Source organism: Anastrepha ludens, chromosome 4, assembly GCF_028408465.1.
Source record: "Anastrepha ludens isolate Willacy chromosome 4, idAnaLude1.1, whole genome shotgun sequence".
Lineage (NCBI taxonomy): Eukaryota > Metazoa > Arthropoda > Insecta > Diptera > Tephritidae > Anastrepha > Anastrepha ludens.
The window spans coordinates 118,691,565-118,717,264 of NC_071500.1; the positions used below are offsets into that span (position 1 = coordinate 118,691,565).

A 25,700-nucleotide genomic window follows, 5' to 3' on the forward strand; every position below is an offset into this window, starting at 1 on the left:
TTATCAAATTCATGAAAGATATCTTCAATTTCGATTGTGCATCAGACGTTAATAAGTCAACAACACTTAGAGGCATCATCATCGATTTGATTTTCTCAAGACACATTACACTTGAAACACTCCCTTTCATTTCCTATTTTTCCTATCATCGTTTATTCTCAACAGAGAAATGGTTCATTACCATGCACACAGGAAGAAGGCATATGCAAATACAGGTATGTGAATTTATATACAAATGCGCATATACATACATATACATACATATATGTATATGTTCACTCAAGTAGGACAGAGCCAGATGTCGAACGTTGCCGAACGCGGGGACCGATTGTGCTCTTTGTCGTTCGTTCCGCGCTCTCGCTTGCAGTTCAAGCAATATAATATATGTACATTAGCTTACATTTGCTTGCATACGGAATAGATTCGTATATTTGATATGTCCATATGATTTGTATGCATCTTTACATATAGATTTGTTCTTTTTGAAAATTGCGCGAAATTGTATATGTATATGCATGTTTATATACATATATTAGTATACAACATATCTTATAAGGTATATGGTAAATATTACCATACATTTTTTCCTTCATATATGATAAAAAAATTAATAATAATAACATTAAAACAACAGGTATTATTAACAAACTTGGTTTTATTTTAAATTCTTCAAGTGAATCAAATTAAAATTAATCAATAAGAAGGCATATGCAAATACAAATACGTGAATTTATATATGTACATATGCGCATATACATACATATCATGATGCAAAGAATAATGAGATGGCGCCCATCGTGGTCCCGTTACTTTGCGCTCAGCGAATTTGACAACTAGTTACGTGATTTTAGCTCCAGTATGGCCAGATTACCATTTTCGTAACTTGATTTATGATTTTTTTTTTGTTATTTTTATTATTTTGTGTCTCGGAGTTTTAGTTCTTTCTTCATGACATTTTTCTAGTTGTTCTAATTAAAATGTCATGTTTATAATTTTGTAAAATATGCATTTTTTAATAATTATTTAAATAATTCACTCAGTTTTATTTAGCTTTACTTTTTTTTAACATCTGGTGGCATTGCCCGCGAGTGCAGGTGTTGTTGGTGTTCTTCTGCTTTCGGCAGTCAAATCTCTCTCTCGCTACTGCAGTGTTGCCTAGCTTTGGATATAAAAACGCATTAAAATGCCCATTCAAAGAAAATAACCCAACAAATTTTTATTGAATCACTTAAAGAACTTTGTATGCGTGACAAATTGTCTTTAAAATGTGCGTTTTTTTAAATAAATATGTCATGCTTATGTACAATTTAATTTATGAGGTTTTTCTTAAACGAGACTCTTTTGTTAAGGGAACGGCTTTTTTGCTATATTTGAAGTTATGTAACTAGATAAGGTACTCTTTTTGTAAAAATGTCAGTATGGTTTCTTTAGTATTTTCTGGTAGTTTGTGGCTTATTTTTACAATGAATACAACTCTTAATGTCCTATGTCTCACTAAAGATTTATGACCGGAAGAAACAATTACACCTCTAAGGTTTTAATTCGCATTCAATAAATTCAAAGGCTTTTTAAAATGTGTAAAAAGGTTTTCAATCTTAAGAAGAGTTGGGAGCGGGGCAAATAATATTTTTGCATAACCTTAAATGGAGCCAAAAATTAAATTTGCACTTTCAAATTATCAAATTTTATAAGAGTAAAAAAATTTTCATTAGCACTAAAATCTTCTCAGAGATCTGGTCACATTGCCCATGATTGCGGTTATTGTTGATGTTTATGAATATTCGTTTCTTATTTGAAATGTGCGTTAATAAGAACAAACGGTAACAAACGTTTTAGTGAATATTTACGCAAAAATAAGATATTTCGTGAAAGTGTACTCGTATAAGTGAAAAATAAGAAAACATGAAATGTGCAGTGAAAAATTGTGCTAGTAAGAACCTCAATAAAGCGTGTGATATAAGCTTTTTTATATTATATTTCCAAAGGATGAGGCGCTCTGCAAACAGTGGATGCATTTCTGCCGGCGAGGAAATGCCTTCAATCGAAAAACGAGCTTTATATGTATGAAGCATTTTACTAGTGATAGCATTGAAGCATTCGGTAGCTTTAAATTAAACGCAAAAAGAAACAAACACGAAACTTCAAAATTGTCGCATTTTCGGTATAAAAAAGCACTAAATTTATTGCGAAGAGCAAATGGTTGGCAATACTGCACAACTCAGCAAACGTGACGACACGTACGCTCTGATGGGCGCAATCTTGTTTATATCATTCTTGCATACATATATACGCTCACTTAAGTAGGAGAGAGCAAGATGTCGAACGTTGCCGTTGTTTACTTTGTTTGCTTTGTCGTTCGTTCCGCGCTTTCGCTTGCAGTTCATTCAATGCAATGAGCAAGGTAATAGCAATGAGCAAGGTAACGACACATTTTTTCGTGCGTGCAGCCTGTTAAATCGAATTATAAGACGTTATCACGTCAGAAATAAAATAATGCATTAGGCATTTAAACAACATTAAAAGAAAGCAATGATTTGTCTGTTATTTTGCTTAAATTGGCGTAATTTAATAAGTATACATTTGGTATTTCTGATGCATGTCTGAACAACAAAAAAGCACGTAAATCTAAGAGATATTACATTTGTGTTTAAAGTACTATACCATAGTTGTGTAACAAGTTTTCTAAAACTTTGCAATTAATTGAATTGCTTCCGGATAGAAGAGAACCACTATAAGTCCACCAAGTTCATGGTTAGGTTTGAGACAGTGCCAAAAGGCAACAAACTCCGTGATAGTGAGCAGTGTTGGTATGGTAATCTGCGATGGGTCTGGAAAGATGATATAAACGTGCTTGTGCTAAAGGGTGATCAGATTGAGAGTACTTTCCAATAGGGCTTTTTTGACAGATCACGCGTGACAATTGCCAAATAAATTTTTTTTTTCAGTAGTCATTGGAAAGACTTACGCCTCACAACGTTTACAAATCGTACAAAGGTATTCCCAAAGTGCCCGCTCTGTGAAAAGTGTCCATCGCTCCCTCAGGCCAACTTATGGTGTCCAGCGATGAATTTGAATTTTCGTTGTTTAATTTCAACTTAAAATCCGTTGCCTCTAAATTGATCTCCTTTCATTAGTTTTATTGAACATTGTATATGGTTTCTTCTTAAAACCCTTATCCAACATATTTTCAACCAGCTTACTTTCACCATTGATATTTTTTCGCATTCTTAGAATCACATCTTCTAAGGGCTTTGTAGAAAAAAATCAGCTTGTTTCTAATAGAATTTACCTAGGCACATTCAATCTTCTTTTCTTGCAGTTCCATTTTTTTAATTTATATATCTTAATCAAAAAGTTCCCAGAACAAACGCCAAGTGACGCTCTAAGTCATCTGATTTGAGTTCTCTTTTTTCGTTACGTTGCCACATCTGTGATTAACATTCCTACCAAAATTTTATCTCCATTGCTTGACATTTGTTAAAGTTACGGCATTTTGAGTAAATCTACCTCGGCAGGCCTTTTGGTGTTTGGCCTGGCTGCTCCTCCTCTAATTTTTGGTGTGCGTGTTAATGTTTTTTCACAAATGGAGGGACCTATAGTTTTACGCCACCTCCCACCAACGGCAGATGATTTTTAATAAGCAGCTTTTTGAAGTGAAAACTTCTTTAGAATCGTTGGGAGTGATTTGAGAAAAAGTGAAACGAAAAAGCGACCTTCTTGGCTACGAATATTACATATAAACGTAGCGACGAACTAAATAACTTTTAGGTCAGCACCGACAGCATGGCGCGATAGCCGAGCGGCTAGCAATGTGAGGTTCCGATTCAAAATTCTTGGTTCGAATCACAAGAAAAAAATTTTTTTTTTTGAAATTTGCATTGTAGGACATTTCTGATTATTTATTGAAAACAGTTTTTTGGCTTTTCTATTTTTGGTTTAGATACTGAAAGTCAGTTTAAGTGAATCGGTATAAATATTTTATACATTAATTTTTGTGAGCGTGTAATTCTCAAAAGGTTTATTAGAAAATCTATTGACTAGGTAGTGTGGTATCTGTTCCTATCAGCTTAACATCTGATAGATCAGATCCTCCATCGGAGGACAGCAAATGTTAAACTAATTTTTGGAAATGGGCGGTGTGTTTTAAGGGCTTGCTCCACCTCTGCCACGGGTTGGCCCGGTATTGCAGTACCGCCCATGATGCAAAGAATAATGAAATGGCGCCCATCGTGGTCCCGTTACTTTGCGCTCAGCGAATTTGACAACTAGTTACGTGATTTTAGCTCCAGTATGGCCAGATTACCATTTTCGTAACTTGATTTAGCATTTTTTTTTTGTTATTTTTATTATTTTTTGTCTCGGAGTTTTAGTTCTTTCTTCATGACATTTTTCTAGCCGTTCTAATTAAAATGTCATGTTTATAATTTTGTAAAATATACATTTTTTAATAATTATTTAAATAATTCACTCAGTTTTATTTAGCTTTACTTTTTTTTAACATCTGGTGGCATTGCCCGCGATTGCCGGTGTTGTTGGTGTTCTTCTGCTTTCGGCAGTCAAATCTCTCTCTCGCTACTGCAGAGTTGCCTAGCTTTGGATATAAAAACGCACTAAATGCCCATTTAAAGAAAATAAAACACGAAATTTTTATTGTGTTACTTAAAGAACTTTGAATGCGTGACAAATTGTCTGTAGAATGTGCGTTTTTTTTAAATAAATGTGTTATGCTTATGTACAATTTAATTTATGAGTTTTTTTTGTTAAGCGAGACTCTTTTATTAAGGGAGCGATTTTTTTTGCTATATTTGAAGTTAGGTATGTAGATAAGGTACTCTTTTTGTAAAAATGTCAGTATGGTTTCTTTAGTATTTTCTGGTATTTTGTTGCTTATTTTTACTATGAATACACCTCTTGATGTTCTATGTCTCAATAAGGATTGATGACCGGAAGAAACGATTACACCTCTATGGTTTTAATTCGCATTCAATAAATTCAAAGGCTTTTTAAAATGTGTAAAAAGGTTTTCAATCTTAAGAAGAGTTGAGAGCGGGGCATTTAATATTTTTGCATAGCCTTAAATGGAGCGAAAAATTAAATTTGCACTTTCAAATTATCAAATTTTATAGGAGTAAACAAATTTTCATTAGCACTAAATCTTCTCAGAGTGGCCTTTTTTAAACTTCTTTTGTATAATAATACAGTTTTTTTTTCAGCCTAAAGTCTCGGTAGCCTATCTATCTATCCAAGAATGATATAAACAAGATTGCGCCCATCAGAGCGTACGTGTCGTCACGTTTGCTGAGTTGTGCAGTATTGCCAACCATTTGCTCTTCGCAATAAATTTAGTGCTTTTTTATACCGAAAATGCGAAAATTTTGAAGTTTCGTGTTTGTTTCTTTTTGCGTTTAATTTAAAGCTACCGAATGCTTCAATGCTATCACTAGTAAAATGCTTCATACATATAAAGCTCGTTTTTCGATTGAAGGCATTTCCTCGCCGGCAGAAATGCATCCACTGTTTTCAGAGCGCCTCATCCTTTGGAAATATAATATAAAAAAGCTTATATCACACGCTTTATTGAGGTTCTTACTAGCACAATTTTTCACTGCACATTTCATGTTTTCTTATTTTTCACTTATACGAGTACACTTTCACGAAATATCTTATTTTTGCGTAAATATTCACTAAAACGTTTGTTACCGTTTGTTCTTATTAACGCACATTTCAAATAAGAAACGAATATTCATAAACATCAACAATAACCGCAATCATGGGCAATGTGACCAGATCTCTGAGAAGATTTTAGTGCTAATGAAAATTTTTTTACTCTTATAAAATTTGATAATTTGAAAGTGCAAATTTAATTTTTGGCTCCATTTAAGGTTATGCAAAAATATTATTTGCCCCGCTCCCAACTCTTCTTAAGATTGAAAACCCTTTTACACATTTTAAAAAGCCTTTGAATTTATTGAATGCGAATTAAAACCTTAGAGGTGTAATTGTTTCTTCCGGTCATAAATCTTTAGTGAGACATAGGACATTAAGAGTTGTATTCATTGTAAAAATAAGCCACAAACTACCAGAAAATACTAAAGAAACCATACTGACATTTTTACAAAAAGAGTACCTTATCTAGTTACATAACTTCAAATATAGCAAAAAAGCCGTTCCCTTAACAAAAGAGTCTCGTTTAAGAAAAACCTCATAAATTAAATTGTACATAAGCATGACATATTTATTTAAAAAAACCCACATTTTAAAGACAATTTGTCACGCATACAAAGTTCTTTAAGTGATTCAATAAAAATTTGTTGGGTTATTTTCTTTGAATGGGCATTTTAATGCGTTTTTATATCCAAAGCTAGGCAGCACTGCAGTAGCGAGAGAGAGATTTGACTGCCGAAAGCAGAAGAACACCAACAACACCTGCACTCGCGGGCAATGCCACCAGATGTTAAAAAAAAGTAAAGCTAAATAAAACTGAGTGAATTATTTAAATAATTATTAAAAAATGCATATTTTACAAAATTATAAACATGACATTTTAATTAGAACAACTAGAAAAATGTCATGAAGAAAGAACTAAAACTCCGAGACACAAAATAATAAAAATAACAAAAAAAAAATCATAAATCAAGTTACGAAAATGGTAATCTGGCCATACTGGAGCTAAAATCACGTAACTAGTTGTCAAATTCGCTGAGCGCAAAGTAACGGGACCACGATGGGCGCCATCTCATTATTCTTTGCATCATGTGTTTGTATCATTCTTGAATCGTACAAACACACTAACGTACATACATACATATATACGCTCGAATACATTTTCTTACTGTGCTCAGCCAAGGCTGGTAGTCATGCACTGTGGCGATATGAACGCACAAATGCACATACACAGGCACGAACATGAAATCAAACAGCTCGCCGTGTTTAAGTGAATCGGTATAAATATTTTGTACATTAATTTTTGTGAGCGTGTAATTCTCAAAAGGTTTATTAGAAAATGTAATGACTAGGTAGTTTATTAGTTGTGTATGGTTATCGCTTCTCGGCCTCATGGCTAAGATCAAAAGTGTAGTATCTGTTCTTATCAGCTTAACATCTGATAGATCCTCCATCGGAGGACAACAAATGTTAAACTAATTTTTGGAAATGGGCGGAGTGTTTTAAGGGCTTGCTCCACCTCTGCCACGGGTTGGCCCGGTATTGCAGTACCGCCGGTATTTCGGCCCAAATTATTGAATAAATACAAAAGAAATATGCTAATACATTTAGCTTTGGTGGGAAGAGACGTAAATTTTTATATGAATACAAGTAGACGAAAATGGAAGAAATTTGTAAGTAAGTCTGTTTCTTCGGTCCGTTTGGGTATTTTTGTTTTGACAACATCGAAACCAAAGCATTTGTATCATATTTTATCTATCATAAGCCACTCGTATCATTTGTTGAAATTGAAAACATTGAGGATGAATAATAATAAAATGAAGAAAATAAAATATGAACTTTATAGCAATATTATAATGAACCTATAATTATCCCGCTCCTAATGCTGCTTTCGTCTTATTCTCTCTCAGTTTGTTTTACGGAAGGTTTCACTTCTATCGCGTCTAACCGTTAGACTGGTATTTTTTTTATCAATTGGAGATTCTCTTACAACAGTACCATTTTTCACCCGATTATGAAACAAGCAAAAAAAAAAACAAATAAAGGAAGACAAATCCCAAATACTGGTGAAAAATTGTATCAAAGTTAAGTTTTCATCCACCATAACTCTTCTACTTCTCAGTCGGCATTTCGGCATAACGGCCTTTTTCAATTAGGACACTTTTTCGATTTACGGAACCATTTAGATCCATTACACAGCCAATAACTTGTTGAGGCAGAGAATGGGGAGCTGATACATTTAGTCAGTGAACGAACACTTAGTGAGGAGTTAGAGCCTTCTTTTCAGCTTAGCTCCTACAAAACGTTGCAAAAAGAAGGAGAAAGGAATACAAAGTAGGCAAATATGGGCGAATATTATAAACTCAATCAATCAACAACAACGGAAATTGACGACAACTCCATTTCATCACGAGAATGACTCGGATTTTTCCCGACAAAGGGCTGTCGCCACAGGAAACTTCTTCTTAATCGGCGTATCCATGCTGGATGTTCGCGATTACATACAAACGTCATTATGATCTTAGTCGTACGGTTGTCAGGTCATATTATTAATGATGTCATTATATTTTTGTCTGTTATTCGCTGCTGCTGTTAGTTCGCCGATTTTTTTTAGGTCTGTCCACTCTTTGATGTTGTCTAGCCATGTCATTTTCTTCCTACCAATTCTTCTTTGCCCTTCAATTTTTCCTTGCATCAGCAGTTTTAAAATATCATATTTGTCACCTTTTGTTATGTGTCCGAAATAAGCGACTTTTCTCCTTTTTATGTCCATAAGCATGTTCCTAGCGGTTTGCATTCTATTTAGCACTACGCCATTTGATATTTTGTCGTTCCAGCTTATTTTCAACATTTTTCTGTATCACCACATTTCGAAAGATTCTAGTCGGTGTATGCTTACGGTTTTCAATATCCAGGCCTCGCATCCATATAAGAGTGTTGACCATACATAACATTTTAAGAATCTTGTCTTTAACCCGTTTGGTACGTCCCGGCGTATCAGTATTTTTTTATCTTCATGAAGGCCGCTCTAGCCATTTCTATTCTGCCTCTTATCCCCTGATCATGGTCCCATTGGTCATTCAGCCATACACCCAGATACCTGAAACTTTTTATTCTCTCTATTGTTTTGCCATCTATGGTTAGTCTCGCATAGGAATAGTCTCTGCTGCTTTTATTTACAATAATAAATTTGGTTTTATCAATATTTATGTTTAGCCCGAAGTCTTTGCTATGTTTTTCAACTTTGTTTACAATAGTTTGGAGATCCTGGAAATTGTTTGTTACTAATATTTTTTCTGCGTATACATTAAATAATAGTGGCGATAGAATGCAACCTTGTTCCACTCCTCTGTAGATTTTTGTCTCTCTTGTGGTGCTGTCTCCGAATCTGATTTCTACAGTCTGATTCCAATATAAGTTTTGTGTACATTTGACGTCATATTTGTTTATGTCCAAATCTTTCATTACTTCAAATAGCTTGTTATGTTGTATTTTGTCAAAGGCTTTCTCGTAGTCTATAAAACACATGCATATATCTTCATTGGCGTTCTGTTATTTTTGTGTAAGCATTTGAAGACTAAATATTGCTTCTCTTTTTTTTAGCGTATGGCTCATTAGACTTATTAGCCGATAATCCTTGCATTGTTTTGCATTGGTCATTTTAGGTATCACAAAAAACGTGGATTTTAAGCATGAGCTTGGATAATTAGCACTTTCATATATGTGGTTAAACACTTTCATTAGGGTTGGCATTCCACTGTCATTTATAAGTTTGAGAATATCAGCTGAGATTTCGTCAGAGCCTGTTGCTTTTTTTCCTCTTTCATTTCTGTCTCCTAGATCGAATTTTCCAGTCACATTTGTTGTTTCCTCTTTTCCTACTTTTGCATTGAAGTCGCCCATGATTATGTTTGTATCATGTGTCTTAGTCATCATTAGAATTTTTTTAAGGTCATTATATAAACGTTCAATCTCGTCATCAGTACATTCATCATATGGTAAAGAGGGTCGCCGTGGACTTAGTGGGTGAAAGTTGGAGATTCCTCGCAGTGAAAAAGCGAGAAGCGGGTTTCCCAGATTTCAGTAGTGCGACCACTCTCCCTGCTTTCCACTTGTCAGGGATGATGAGAGTGGCCAAGGACAGATTGAAGACCCTTGTGAGAAATCCTACTCCCAATGGTCCCAGGTGCTTCAGCATCAGCGCGTTTATTCCGTCAGGGCCAATGACTGTTGATGTTTTAGACTTGTTGATGACCCCATGAACCTCATCACCGTTCATCAGTTTGTGCAGCCTTCTGGTAGCATGACGCTTGGATCTGTCGGCCGGAGGATGCAGTATAAAAAGCCGGCTAAAGTAGCTCGCGCATCTCTTCGGGTCCGACGAAGTACAACCGTTGAAGGTGATTGTCGTTGTGCTTCGTCGGGTTCCACAGGGACCTAACGGTGGACCAGAGCTTACTCACCCCAGAGGTGAGGTTAACGGTCTTCAAGTGCTCAACCCATTTAGTCCGCTTGTGTTGATCTACCAGTTGCCGGATCTCCAAATTGAGATCCCTTATGCGGGGATCCCCGGGATCGACCTGGTGTAGGTGGTCACGCTCGTTTGCTAAGCTGACTGCTTCGGCTGGCAAATGAGGACGGATGTCCTTGAACATTCCAGCTGGGACGAAGCGGGCCGCAGCAGCTGTGAGCACCTTGCGGAATGCGCGTTCGCCTGCGCACAAATCGATGGGGATGGGAAGAGCGGGGAAGAGCGGCGAAGGTGTCTTCGGTGAATTTCGTGAAGCCGGCCCAATTAGCTTTTTTAAAGTTAAAATAGGACCGGTGGTTCGCGGAAACAAAGTCGGCAGGTCTCTCAATCGAGACGATAATGGGCTTATGCAAGCGATAGCATAGGTCGCAACGTTATGCTATCTATCAGACCCGCACTAGCTGTTGTTAGGTCAGGCGAGCTGCTGCAATTGCCCACTACATTAAAAATTTCGAGCTCGGAATCGCCTGTCCGGACAGCTATGCCTTGACATTCTAACGTGTTGCTCCTGCGGTCGATCCCTTCATCAATGAGACGATACTGCACTGTGTGGTGGACTATAAACGCTAGGGCACCACCATTGTCTCGCTCGCGGTTGCGGGTGCAGAGCTCTGCAGCAGGGGGCAACGTAGTCAATTGTCCACTCGCGGGTGGTGCGCAGGCCGGAACATCTCCGAAAATGGCACCAGCCATTGCAAGAATTGCATTTGACTGATGCCAGATTCCGAGGTATTACGGTCTGACACACGAAACACACTGTGCGGAGGACCAAAAGCTGCTGGTTTGTTCCCGCACTGGGGTTTGAGCAGGAGGGAAGGGGATGGGTTAAGTCGGGGGAGTTGTGTTGCTCCGATAGGCTCCTTACCGTGGAGGTGTGGGATGTGGTGGTGCCGGCCTATCAGGGGGAGCAGTAGCCGTGGAGGCATTGGACGCCTGCTGGCGGGAGCAACACGAGGCCACATACCGTGTGGACCACTCCATATGAGTCTTAAGGCCTGAACAGGTCTTAAGATAGCTCCACCCGTTGCACTTATTGCACCTAACCGAGGTGGAATTCGCATGGAGCCGTTTATGGCAGACGCAGCAATAGAATACTTCTGGCCCAGGGTTGGATACAATTCTAGCCCTGAGGAGAAGTATTTGGAGCAAGGTTGCTGCGAGGAGTTGCTCCTGTGACGTAAGGGGTGGGGCTAGTTTACTGGGGCGGCAGCCCTTGGTCGGGAAAAACCCGAGTCATTCCGGTAACGTAGAACCGGCTGCCATGGGAATGCTATTTGTAATTAATTTTTGTATTCTTGTTTCTGTGTTCCTTTATTATTAAGAAAAGAACCTTAACACTTTATATATTGTTTGTTTGCTTTTAATTGGAAGCGATCTTATTTCATTTTTTTGAATTTATATGAAAACAATTGATTCGCTTTACGGCCAAGTTTTCCGGAACCTATTCAGGCCGTTAAGCGAGATATGGGTGTAGTCTTAGATTTTTTAAAGCTCAAAAACCGAAATTTGGATTCAGCGGAGAATTTTACCTATGATCGATGTATCCAATGCCGTAGATATTTTTGGTGGTGTAGTGTTATTTGCCCGCAAATTTCTTGTGCCGCAAAAGCAAATGAAAAAAATTGTTAGGTAATATTTTATTTGTTATCAACAATTACATTTTTTAATTCTACTCACTACAAATGCGTTTTTAACACTTCAAATAGTGTTTTTTTTTTCTTTTTTGCTCTTTTTTTGTTAAAAATACCTTAAATTTATTTTTTTAAACATTTTGATTCGTTATAAAATCATTCAAGGCACTTTGATTCTGTGGAAGTGGTCGATGACTCAATTGAAATTTGGCTAGGAAGTATGAAAAGAAGAATGAAACTAAAAAAACAGATTTTTTTTTAAACAATCCACTTTAATTTAAATAAAAAGTCCAGTATTGAATATGAAAATATAAACATAATAATTAGAATAAAGAATTATAAACCAAATATTTGAGTTTAATGGAACACCAGGCTTCAAACTTAAATTAATGTTAAATGTTATGAAAATTAACTCAGAAATCCAGAAAAAAACTGTTTTCTTGTGGTCTGATCGGCTAAAATACTGGGATACGATACATAACCTTTAAAATTGCCAACGCATAACAATTGCGCGGATACAATAAGAAATTAGAGCATTAAGTATAAGAACACTAAAGACTAGACTTACGATTAAGATAGTGACTAATTTTACACAAGTTAACAGTACACTTAATTTGAACCAGCAGGTGAACGAGCCTGCACAAAACATTTTTGATAGTTTTTTTTTTTGCTTTTGTTTTGTTGCGCATGAGTTAGTCTAGATATGTACTTTTATGCTATTTTCAGATTCATATGTATAATTATTCTTATTCCTATGATATAGAAGAATATTAAAAATGCGCTTGACTTCGCGGCTAAACTGACTGTCAATGCATTGTTATTTCGAGGGGTTTATTTGAGCATTTACTTTCATGTATGTATGTATGTACTTTTGGAGTAGTGTCAGGACTCTGGTAGCATTCGATGCTACTGTTGAAATGTCTGCACGCGCGGCCAATCGAATATTGGCACAGGACTTAATGTCATAGTAGAGGTTACGTCATCATCAATAGCGCCGCCATTCACAAAGTCGTGGACCAGCGCAGGCGACTTCAAAGGCTGAAATTGACGATTTCTAGGCCGCAACGAATTTGGCGGATTGCAAAATGGCATAGTTGGGGGAGATTTTGGACAAGTTGAGTTATCCGGAGCACACGTAAATATTGCCGGTTGAGGAGGCCTATAAACGGAAAGCAAAATTAAAGTAAAGAATTTTAATCAATTAATTTAATTTAAAATTTATGTTTTTTATATTAGTAAGGTAATGGTGAATGTGTTAGTGTTTAGTATGAAATATAAAGTGCGCTAAAGTGTTCCAACTAAAGTGACTTTCTTGCAACTGTGGGTGCGCTTCAAAAAAATTACTCACTACACTTGCATATCTACGCATATCTGTGAAGTTGAGGCCCAAATTTCTAATATATATCAAAGCAGCTTAATGTAAGATTCTCAAGTTACTCACTTAAGGCTATGCCTGATTACTATCCTTTCCTGCCTTGTTAAGCTTAACTTGTACATTAACAGTTACAGAAGACTTTTTGTGATTATTAGAGCTTAGGAAGATACAAAAAGTTAGATTATTAGATTAATAAAGAAAAGTCTATGCCCAGCAAATGTTCTTATTGAAATTTTGTCTTAACGTTTTTTTATCTTTCCAGTTTTTATTTGTAAATTTCTGATTCTTAGCCCGTATCGCCAGCCGCTTTCTCGAGTAAGAAGGTTCAAGCACTCTGCCGGCGCAAATGAGCACCAAATTGTTGTTGTTGTTGGAGAAGCATGAACATTCTCCATAAATATACGTGGAATGCTGCTGAAGTGACAGTCCTTGGCCGAATATAAGCTCGGGTATTTCGGTTGCGTGGAACCGATTGGAACATACATACATGAACCGAATCACTTTCGTATTCTGAGCCGACAGCATTAAAAATTTCCCATAATTTGCAACCGGCAAAAGTGCAAAATTTTCTACCCCATGCAAAAAGTGGGCATGAGGGTGAGCGTTGCCCATTTGATTTTTATTTATTTGTGTATACTCCAGCTCGTCAGAATAGTTGTGCGAAAAATTAAATTGTTGCAAAAAACATGGATGTTGAATTTTTTTTCTTTTCTCATATGAAATATGCAAAATTTTCGCACGGCTTATGGCGGCGTTTTCTTTTTAGTAACACTGCAGTTTTGGTATAGTTTATGAATGGTTTTAGAGATACACACATTAAAATGGGCGCTGCTTTGCCTTTTTCTCTAAGTCTAACTGCTAAGTCGTATTTGTTTCTTTGAATTCATTGAAATGCCTGTAATTTGAAATTGCAAAATAATATTCACCAAGGCTAAAATGTATACCAAGTTTCTGGAGATCTGTTAAATTTTACTTGACGGCAAACTGGTTACGCAGTTTTGTAGCTCATTCAATTTAAAGTGGATCAAAATTTGCGTTGATTTTTGTTAAGACTAATCCATCTAATCGATGCTCGTTTGTGTCCGGCTCATTTATTTTTTTAGGAAGCTACTGCACGGTGCATGTTACATACCATTTGTTTACGATGAAATATTATTAAAATACAAAAATTTTGAAAAAATTTCTTCGGATATGTTTAGTTAAAGCTTAGGAGATACCGTTTGAGTTGTTTTTAATTTTCTGTTGGAGTTATATAGTAGAAATAAGCGCCGACCCATCGACATGAGATTAAGGTACTAAATGGAACGTCATGGGATTGGGTTAATTTTCTTTCTTTGTTGGCGGTGTTATGCATTTTCTTCCGTATAACTAATCTCCAAATTTTTTTTTATGGCGAAAATGCACAAGACCGCTACCAAAATGCAATGAGCTATAAAATTGCATACTCGATTGTTTTTTTAAATTTCAATTAAAAAGTTGGAAATTGTTTTCATAAAAAATTAAATAAATAGTCAAAACTTTGCAACATGCCCCGCAGCTATAACCGTAAACACGGATTTATATATAACTCCCTTCTTTTCGCCAAGCGTTAGTAAGTGGCGAATAGCTGAAGCAACTGGTATAAATGAACATATCTTGGCAGCGCTGGATGACTTAAATTACATTTGTTTGTAAAATAGTGAGTTATACCAAATGTATGAGGTATAATCATACTCGCTAATGGCGAATCTTGCTCGATAACTTTGTTGTTGCATTCACATGCAAATTTTTCTTAAGTGATACGAGCAAAGAAGCGGTCAATTGAAGAGGCCTTATTTCTCGATTCAGTTAGGCTACTACTAAAAATATTCCTGAAAGTGTTAGTTACGCAAATATTAAGTAGCTAAACAACACGGGATTTAATAGGACATTTTAATGTGACAGAATTCTACTTACTTTTGTTGTGTTATTGTGAACACTGACTTCGAAACGATCCGCTTGCCAGTGCGCCAAGTGCGGCCAATATACTTCATGCGCTGAATGGCCACAACAGCCAAAGCAACAGTCCTGAAAGAAAAAGAAGAAACAATTGTAAGCTTTCTCAAATTATGTCAATCCACGCACAACTTACTTGAAAAGCTTCTTCTTGTTGGGAAGTGGCTGCGCCATGTGTCCGCCATTGAGCGCTGCTAGTGCACGCTGCTCACTATCCTGGTAGTTCTGCAGCGAAATTTTCAAGTAACGTTTTTGATAAACAAGCGCTTTGCGGTGCGATTCAACTCGCAAATATCGGCCTAACAGATGATTGCAGCGCTCCTCTAGCTCCGCCACGTTGGCCGTACCGCCAAGTTGCGACTCGAGCTCTTCACATTTCTTTTGCAGTTGTCGACGCTCCTCAACGAGGAATTGCACCGTCTCGGCCATTTGTCGATTCTCCTGCGTGTTCTCCGCCAACAAGGCATTGATTTCCTTCATCTTTTGCAGAAACTGTTGCGGCACAGACACCTCGGCTGCACTCATATTTGCATTGGCGAGTGCTTCTGCAAGTTTGGCTTCCCGATGACCCGAGCGCTCCACGTCGAAGCGTAATTGCGTAATGTTCTTCAGCAGTTTATCTCGCTCTGCCTCGGTAGCTAACAGCATCGATTTTACTTCCTGTATCTCACCCAGCAGATGTACACTTTCTTTCTGCTGGCGATCGCGTCGCGTTGTACGCCGCGTTTCTGCCTCCTGTAACGTCGCAAGTCTTGCCTCCAGGCTCTCTATCTCCTGCGTCTGTAAGGTAAGACGCTCCTGCAGATGCTCGCACTCATGCTCTGCCAAATCTTTGTCGCGAGTCAACTTTTCCATTTCACGCTTTAATTTCTCACAATACTCGACACGTTCTTGCAACTCATTTTCATAACGTTGACGCTCACGTTCACTGGCGCGTTGTGCATCGGCACAACGATCGCGTTCACGCTCATTTTGAGCTGTTAACATTTTGATTTCACTTCGTAGCCGGTCTGCCAGCTCCGACTCGAAATCGGTGCCGATTGAACGCGGCGATTTGCGTGGCGACTCGCTTGGCGACTTGAGCAGCAATGAATTACGACGTGATTCCGCACGCTGCATGGCAGTTAACTGAGTTTGTACGCGCTCACAACGCTCACGCTCAATATCAAGCAGCTTGAGCAATTCGTCCTCTTTTTCCAGCGCCGTCTCAAGTCTCTTGCGCATCGCCTCAATAATAAGAACATCTTGTTCTTGTATTTCCTGTGAGTGCTGCTTTTCAGTTAACAACTCTTGACGTGTTTCTTCATTTTGCTCGCGTTCCACTGAAATTTGTGCTTTCAACACCTCCAATTGGTTTAAGAGTTCACGCTCTCCTGTAAAATTCTCATCGTCTGTGCCGTGCGCTTCAGTCTTATTAGGTTCCTGCGATGCTTTTTCGCGGCTCTTGCGATCTAAGTTGTTTTCTTCTTCACTCTCGATGGCTCGCAGTATATTAGAGTCCAGTTGCACAGAATAGTTTAGTTCTTTTTCGACTTGTTGTGCAATTTCATCTACCGAATACTGTTTCGAGCTGTTATCGCTATTCGGTTGCTGGCGCAAACGTTCCACCTCCTCCCCCAGCGAAGAAATCTTCTGCTGCAGTTCACTGACATTCTCGTCTGCTTGCACCAATTTATTAGTTAGCATCTGTAAGCGCTGATCCTTGGCCTTGAGTTGTTCGTTTAGATTCGAGACAACCACTTTGCGGGCCTCCAATTCGCGGACAGTATTCTTGCACTGCTCATGAATTTCACTTAAAGTGCTTAACTCTTTGCGCAAACTCTCCCGCTGGTTAACTTCATACTCCGTTGTTTCAAGTATTTTCTCCTCCAATTCTTTAACACGTCGCTGCAGCTGCTGTTCGTTCTCCTTGTAGTTGAGCAGCTCTTTCTCGCTTTTAGTCAGTCGGTCTTGTTGTTCCCTGTTCTCTTTAATCAGACGTTCTTGGGAACTTAGGAGCAGTTCAATTTCTGCCGTTTTTTCAGCGATTTCTGATTGATAAATTAGGCATTTTTGTGCTTCCTTCTTCAACTCGCTGATTTCTGTTTGGCGTTGCTCCAAATCGTGTTGCAGGCCACCTAGTTGTAGTTGTGTGGCCACCAATTCTTCCTCCATGGCTTGCATTTCTTTATCCTTCTCACCAATAGCATTATCTTTCTCGGTGGAAACAAATAACAGTTTTTCTTTTAGCTCATGCACCTCACACGCCCATTTTTGGAACATTTCTTTTTCTTCTGTAGCCTTTCTATCCACTGCAGACATTTCGAAACTAGGCGTTTTAAATTTCGAGTCTTCTGTTAATGCAGAGAAATTGATTTGACGTGGCACAATGGGTGGTGTGGCTGTTGCATCTGACTGGCCTGTGTATGCTAGCACATTGGGATCTTGGAAATAATGCGGATTTTCAAAGGTATTAGCCGGACGTAAGGTGGCAAGCCCAGATAAATCCTCACTACGCTTGTCGGTCAAATTCGCCAGCACCTGCTTTGAAGTATCCTGTGAAAATGAGAATATTACAATCGTGTGTTTTAATATTTAATTTACTCCTTACCATTGATTGCAGTCCAAATCCGCGATTGCCGTCTGACAGTTGAATCGGCGTCGCTTCTTGCGCCACCGCTACTCTTCGCATCACGTCAGGCTCATCAAAATCGCTTATGGACACAATATCGCTCAAAGTGCGTGCACTAAGCTTCGTACTCACTTCATCTTTTCCAGCACCAACGCTCTTGCCGCTAGCGCCACCCCCTAAACTAAAGCCTTGACTCGAGTTGAGCTCATGTATTTCCTTTTCCTTCGATACTAATTGCTCCCTCAAATGATCGATCTCCTCATTCTTATCGGCTAGCATTGTCTCCATTAAATCAGGTAACGACAGCTTGTTTATCATCTCATTCTTGATCTTTTCTTTCAGAACTTGTATGGCTGCATTTTTTTGCCTAACCTCAACCTCTAAGCGCTCCATAATACTACGGTCCGGTTGCTGTTCTACTGCCAGCTCCGCTTCGAGCCGATCAATTGCGACTTTACTCTTTTCCAGTTGTTGTTTCATTGTGGCGATCTGTTTGTCGCGCACGGAAAGTGTCTCTTGCAGATTGTGTATTTCGTTTTGTAGGTCGTGAACGCGTACACTCAAGTCAATAGAACCCGCTCGCTCCAACTCTATGGCGCGCTTTCGTTGCTCTTCGAGGCGCGACTGTAGCGTGGAAATGCGTTGATTTTGCTCACACATACGCTGCTGCAGAGACTCGCGGTCTTGCTGTAGTTCCTAAAGGAAAACGTAAATAGAAAAAGAAAATATCGGATACTAAAGAATCAAAATTAATCTCTATCTAATGTTAAAGTAGTAAAAACATTGGGTTTTTATATATAACCACAACTCGCTAAGGAAACCGTTTTGCTTGAAAAGAAAGTCGTTGACAATGTTAATACTAAGCCCTGACTAAATTAGTGAGCCATGGAATTGCTTTTGTGAAGATCATATAACAGTAGCTTTAGGGAAATTGATATTTGGATGGGATGTGACTAAAGTTCACTAGTTTTTTACTGAAATGGTTTAAGAAGGCACGAAAGCACATGAAGAGCTGGTTACTTTCGCTCAGAGCTCCTACATCTGCCTGTATGTTTCATATGTTGGAGTCCTGTAGAAAAGTTGTATGTATAGGTGCTAAAGTAATCCGAATTCAAATATTCCAATATTATAAGTGCCAAACCCAAAGAAATATACCGATGTGGCTGAAACTTGGTGGATGTTCTTCCAAAAGATGCTACTAACTAAACAGAATCTCGATATGCGCCAATAGTAACATCTCTCTTACTTTGTATGGACTTTTCAAACGACCCTCCTTTACCGGCCTCAGTGGAAAGCTCGACTTCTTCGTCTAGACTAGGTAGTGGCAAAAAAATCAGGGTAGTAGTATTTTTGACCTCATTAGTAAGCTTCATACAGTATTGGGTATCGGTTCTATGTTGCGGTATTCTACAATAAATTGAATGATGTCTACTTTAAAATTAGTCGGCCGACGGCAGCGTTTATTTGACTTCGCTCACTTAGGTGGTTAAAGTGGATCTGTACCTTGACTGTGATTGTGGTTGTATGCTGCCGAAGGTACTCGCTAAAAAATATCTAATCTGGAGAAGATGGATGGTGTAACCATCCACAGTCAGATACCAAAGCAACCACCATGACTTCAAATACACTTTATTGTAACAACAATTGTGCTCTAGAAATTATAAATTACAAACAATGTCAGAAGAAAACACATGATTCCAATAAAAATTTTATTCCAAACACCTAAGTAGCTTTAAAATTATTTTTATAAAAAATCTCAAAAACTGATAGGATATGAAACCTGATAAATCTGATTCTAAAATTTAGAAATGCCGACAGTATTGAATTACGATCGGGATTGAGAGAAGTAAGGCGAAAGCAATATATGACGTCACACACTTCATTTTGCTCATTCTGATCCTGCTGATGAACATGCAACAAAGTCAGTCTGTTGCATTACAACAAATGAATTTTGCCTTTCAATTGATTCACTACACCGAATGGGCAGAATGGGAGCTGATACTCACACTGAGGTCATTCGAACGTTGTTGCCGAACACAAGTGGTTAATGGAAAAATATCAAACATTCAAAGCTAAATATAAGATGCAAGTTCAATGTATGGTACATACACCTGTGTACACAATAATAGCAGCGCAACATATTGCAAAGTTTAGCGTATGCAAATATTTTTTATTTAATTGTTTTTATAAAAATGTGATTCATCCTGCAAAAAAAATCATATAATTCAAAGTTTCAAACTTTGTATATTACAATATTTAAAAAAAAAATAAAAAATGTGCATCAAAATGTAAGGGGTTTCAGATAAATCTGGGCAGCTAGCTTAAGGTGGCTCGAAATTAATATTGATTCTTGATATTTTTTTTATTCAAGACTAGCTGTACCCGGCGCGCGTTGCTACACCAACAACTAAAATAAATTTAAGAGAATTAATACACAAATACTCAATTCATTCATTTTTATGACAATCGGACAATTACGAATTTTCTTTCATACAACGAATGCTCGAAATTTTTTTATTTGCAGCAAATGCACAAATAAAGCAGCAACTATAAAATTTCTGACTAAAAAATTTGAAATTTCGATGAAAATTTGTTTAATTTTTATACTTTTCTTCAAACATTTGTAATTTTGTACGTCTTTCGTTAAAGTATTAACTATAAGTTTATAAAAAAAAAAAAAAAAAAAAAAAAAAAAACATAAATAAATAGGTTTGTTCACTAACGTACATTCGGATTCGGATTTGAATTTGTCTGTTGTTACATATGTATGTATGTCTCCAACATATAATATAGTAAGTAGATATTATCAGCCATTTGATTGGCGATTTGTGTCCCGAAATTGCAAAAGCTTGACCTAACAAATTATGGCATGGCCCAGGGATTGCTTAATGACGGCAACGATGGTCCAAATTTGTCAAAAGAGTCATAGTGACGAAACACTGAAATATCGAAACCACAGCCTAACAATCCCAATTGCAATTGGTTAGTAGTACAAAAAAAAAGTGATGGGTTTGCTTACTGTTTTTTTTTTTTGTTTGGTTATTACAATGTCCTAGTGCTTCGTAAGTTCTTAAAAGAAGGACGACCAATAAGGAATATTCCGTTGAAGTTATGCTCGTTTGCAGTCAGCAATATGATAACATGCCCAATCATGGATATTGCACTACGATAAACCTGGGGGCTCGTACGCCAATGCTTGTTTCTGCGGTTGGTCAAAAATAATACGTAATCATGAACCCATCACTGTTTTCACCGAGCTTGGCCCCCTGCTGATTTATTTATTTTTTCAACTTGGACACGGCTGCCAGCAGAGAATGAAACAAGGCGAGTTCATTCTTTGTTTTCTACTTTGTCAATACTTTGCTTTGACAATCAAACATACAAAACATTATTGTTGGTCTAATTCCACCATATCTATTGAATGCGCCTTGTATGGGAGATTTTAATATTAACGCTCCTTATACTCGACAGATGTCACTATAAGAATGTGCAACAAAAATAAAAATTGCCACAGAAATTTGCAGAACAAAAACTGAACGATGCTTGAGGATTTAAGATGTTTAATTATACAATAGAAAGCAAAAACAGCGTTGTCTAGGCCTTCAAAGGAGACGGAACCGGCTATTTGGCTGCTTCATCACCAAAGAGGCACTCCTTAAAACTATCTTTCTATTTTTGGACTTTCGAAGCTCAACGTGTATAGAACAGCCACAGCAACTTAACTCTTGTCGACAAATAAGAAGCCATGATATTTTCAGCCGATTACGACACTTTGATTCGCTTTGCGTCGATTCACGAAACTCCAATTTCGTATTCTGTAACAATCCGGTTCATAAATTCGTCCCCGTTCTGTCTAAGCAGATTCAAAATATTTCGCAAACACTCGACATGGTGTTGCTTCTAAAGTAATGTGAGTATCTTGCACTGAACTTAATACTAAGATGATCATGAACGTGGTTCGAAATGATCATGAAAGATTTTCGAAAAGGTGTGACCAACATCAGATCGTTAACCTGCTCTCAGCGATTTTGTAAGAATCAGTTTATCTGCTGACGCTACTGGTTATGTATGGAGTAAATGCTACAACAACGATAACAACAACACTAACAAAGACAACAAAACTAACTAAATCTATACGAACAACAAAAATAACAACAACATCAAAATTAGCAACAACAACAAAACTAATAACAACGTGTGAAATGAGCGGGCAAAATTCTGTTGTCAGATCCCCTATGACGTAACAGCCAAAACTATTCCCATAATTTTGCTTGGCCAAATTTGATGGCCAAACCTTTTAGGCCATAATCCTAGGGTGATACTCTAACCAATTTTCTGATTTATTTCTATTTCAATCTACATACCTATAATTTCGACTTTTTCAACAATATCTGAGGACTTCATTAATTGACTCTCCAGCCGACTATCTCGATTGACTACCATGCAACTTGTATATCATTATTTTTTCTGCTAGAGAAGGCACAGACGAGATATCTGCTAAAATAATCTGTAATGCTTCCCCTTGTTTAGTGAGTAACTTAATCTCGGTACAAAATTCAAATTTTCCACAGTTCATATCTTCTTCCTGATTGATGAGTTTAACTGACGATATCTTGAAGATCAATGAACCAATTTCATCAAAAGTTAGTAAATACATACGGTTGTATTGATGATTAAATAAATAATGCTAAGTAAAACAAAATGTCTATCTCCTCTCCCCAACCCCTTAGTTCTACAAATTTCTTTACTCCACAAAAACTGTAAATAACCCTTTCAATTTGAAGTGTATTAAATTAAAACGAAATTCAGTTTGCGGAAGAATAATGAGGTGTATTACATATCTGTGCATACGAGTTTGCATTAATTAAGCACTAAGTAAACAAAAAAATTAAGAACTTCGGACTACTGGGGCACTGCAGCATCTGTAAATGTAGACTACCCTGCGCCAGCTAGCACTCGCATTACACTGGAAGTAATTGTATCTTTTAAGTGTAAGTGTACCCAGATTCGAAAGTGTGACATATTACAGTAGAGGAGTAAGTGGCTTTTCATATGCGAGGCCAAACAGTATAACCGCACAGTGCCACAACGTTGACAGAGGTCGTTGAGACCATTAAAGTGATGTGGTAGCTTTTTGAAGTATTCGCAGCGACATTAACCAAAAGATAATTACATATTTTTGCATTAACTATATACAGCTGCGCTCAACAAAATAATAACGACATGCAGGTAGTCCCATCTAGACCAGGTCAGGTTTTCTATAAACCGTTTCAAGATATTAGCCAATTGCATGATAATTCAGTGAACAAGTGGTATATAAATTATTACTCATTTTCATCTATAATTGCATGTGCAACAAAAAACTCATCAACAAAACAAATTAAGAGAAGAGAAGGGTATTATTCGAGCTATCATTTACTTGAAGACCATTTGAATATATTAAACGTAATCGTAAATACTCAATCGCGACAGCTACAGAGCCAAGAATTTAGTTGCATATTTTATAAAAATGATTCACTTCCAACGAAATATGGGAAGTTTGACCAATTTTTCTTAGATGAACTTAAAAAAAATGTATTTATAATATAAAAAAAGTAAGAAAAAAATGCGGATGGAAATATCCCCTACAAAGCAGCTAAGCTTCTGCTAAATTAAAGAATTAAATTGTGGGTTGATCAATAAAATCGTATCATAAATCAGTTGTTATTGTTTTAGCAGCATAAAAGTTCCTCCTACATGCACGGGAAATGAAACAGTCCTTCACCTGATATAAGTTCGGGTCGTTCCGGTAACGTAGAACCGACTGTCGTGGGAAAGAAAATTATCGTAAATTAGTCAACATCCCTACTGTCAACGGCAAGACTATTCAAAAGTATATTAGAGATACATATATGTGTTTATGAAATTTTAGGTGTGCAAGTGCACAATCAGTTCCTGTAAATCAGTCAGTACTTGTAAAAAATATATATAGACTAGCGCCCTTTAGGATTTTTTTGCTTCAAGTTCTTTTTTCATTTGTGTAATGGACGATTAAAGTTACTCTACCATTGAAGGCAATGAATAGACTCCGAAATATTGATTCAAACTTCCAAACATCGAAACACCTGATAAACCAGCCGGTATTGGCAAGATCAAGATCTAAGAAATTTGTAGATGGTGAGCGTAGCAAAATCGGTCCTAAGCTTAAAAAATCAAGTTTAGCAGAAATGCTGAAGTGTACATTGAAAAATGCCTTCCTGTTTTTAAGAATTTCATTCATAATAGTAATGAGAATGACAAAAAATATGTTTGCCAGAATGAGCGCCTGCGTCATTCCGCACCGTTCCAGAAAAGAATAACGACCGAAAAATTACCTTGAAAGCATTTAAAGAAAATAAAGCAGCAACTGTTAGAACTATCTAAAAGTTTACCACCACAAGCTAGTAAAAGAAAGAAACAGAGTACATTTTCGTATGAAATGAAAATAAACAAACTTGCGACAACTAGAAAATCACAAGTTCGTTGTCCCATTACATCCCAGTTACATGGATCTGTCAACATAGCAACAAATCGTAGAATACCCCACGCGGATGCAAGAAGTAAAATGTGGCGTTCATGTAGTCCTGATCAGAACTCTATCGAGAATCTCTGGAAGCTGTTAAAGAAAAACTTCAAAAGTATAAAGTCAGAAATTTCGAAGATCGGATTATGAAGGATGAAATGAAGGGAGTGATTAAAAATAATAGGTTCTCAATAAAACATTACTCCTAATGAATGAGAGCACATTTTTAACGCCTACAAACCAAGTGTTATTAATTATATGACCGTGAGATCAATTGTTGGGTAAAACATGTGTAGACGAAATTTATACAACTTAAATAATATTTAAAACAACGTTAAATTGAAACGCCAATGCATAGTTAAAACATAGCAGTTCAATTTAGAGCTTTATTTCAAACAAGTTTCTATAGCATTGCGTAGCTACTTAGTTGTTCGCAGCTGTATATGAACGCATCAATTGATGCTCAACCAATGCAAGCTCTGGAAGCCGAAGTGGGCATTGTACGCACATTTATAGTTATTTATGGGGTACTTATGTATGTATGTAAGTGTACATGTGTATGTGTATGCATGCATGCATGTACCCAGTGGCACTGGGAATCATCGTTGAAGTGATCCCTTGCGAGTATTGATTACTCCCCATTACTTCCTATATTTTTATGTATTTGTGCACTCGCTTTGACTCAAATGTCAAATATCAAACAAGCAATGAGGGAGTAAGCAAATGAAACGAGTATACCTATATATATATGGTAGTCGAAAAAGTCTTTTCGTATTTCTAATCAAACTTCAACTCATTTTTCTGCATTGACCGAAACAAATGGTAGTCCGATGGTGCAAAGTCAGGGCTATATGGTGGATGCATCAAAACTTCCCAGAGAAACTCTCCCAGTTTTTGCCGAGTCATCAAAGATGTGTGTGGCCTAGCGTTGTCCTGATGGAAGACGACGCCTTTTCTGCTGATCAGTTCTGGCCGTTTTTTTTTCGATTGCTTGCTTCAATCTCATCAGTTGTTGAATCAATCGTTTGAGCAGGCTGGAGCAGCTCATAGTAGATGATTCCTTTCCAATCCCACCAAACACACAGCATAACCTTTCGAGGCGTTAATCCTGGCTTTGCGACCATTTGTTGAGCTTCACCACCCTTGCACCATGATCTTTTTCGCATATTATTGTCGTATTGATCCACTTTTCGTCTCCTGTTACCATTCGCTTCAGAAATGGTTCGGTGCAAAGAATCGCAGGAGTTAATTCGGTCCATTAAATTTTTCACAGACAATTCATGTGGTACCCAAACATCGAGCTTCTTTTTGTAACCAGCCTTTTTTAAATGGTTCAAAACCGTTTCATGATGAATGTTTAGTGCCTTGGCGAT

At 37.3% G+C, this 25,700-nt stretch overlaps 1 protein-coding gene and 2 non-coding genes across 9 annotated transcripts in view; 2 read left to right on the forward strand and 1 right to left on the reverse strand.

Annotated features, from left to right (window-relative positions):
• The first annotated feature begins 4,017 nt into the window (after window positions 1-4,017).
• Window positions 4,018-4,211, forward strand: LOC128862634 (U2 spliceosomal RNA). Its single transcript, XR_008454521.1, has one exon. It is a non-coding gene; the product is annotated as a U2 spliceosomal RNA (small nuclear RNA).
• Window positions 4,212-7,040: 2,829 nt separating this feature from the next.
• Window positions 7,041-7,239, forward strand: LOC128862615 (U2 spliceosomal RNA). Its single transcript, XR_008454514.1, has one exon. It is a non-coding gene; the product is annotated as a U2 spliceosomal RNA (small nuclear RNA).
• A 4,854-nt stretch (window positions 7,240-12,093) lies between these two features.
• Window positions 12,094-25,700, reverse strand: part of LOC128860854 (pericentrin) — a 93,838-nt gene continuing 80,231 nt past the window's right edge. For 6 of the 7 annotated variants that reach the window (XM_054098625.1, XM_054098628.1, XM_054098624.1 and 3 more), the window contains 4 exons: window positions 17,766-18,482; window positions 15,312-17,710; window positions 15,137-15,247; window positions 12,094-12,985 (listed from right to left, as the gene is read on the reverse strand). In XM_054098625.1, coding sequence (XP_053954600.1) covers window positions 12,733-12,985; window positions 15,137-15,247; window positions 15,312-17,710; window positions 17,766-18,482 — 3,480 coding nt within the window. In that variant the 3' untranslated portion in view covers window positions 12,094-12,732. The remainder of the gene's footprint in view (window positions 12,986-15,136; window positions 15,248-15,311; window positions 17,711-17,765; window positions 18,483-25,700) is intronic. The other variant, XM_054098626.1, reaches the window with a different exon arrangement.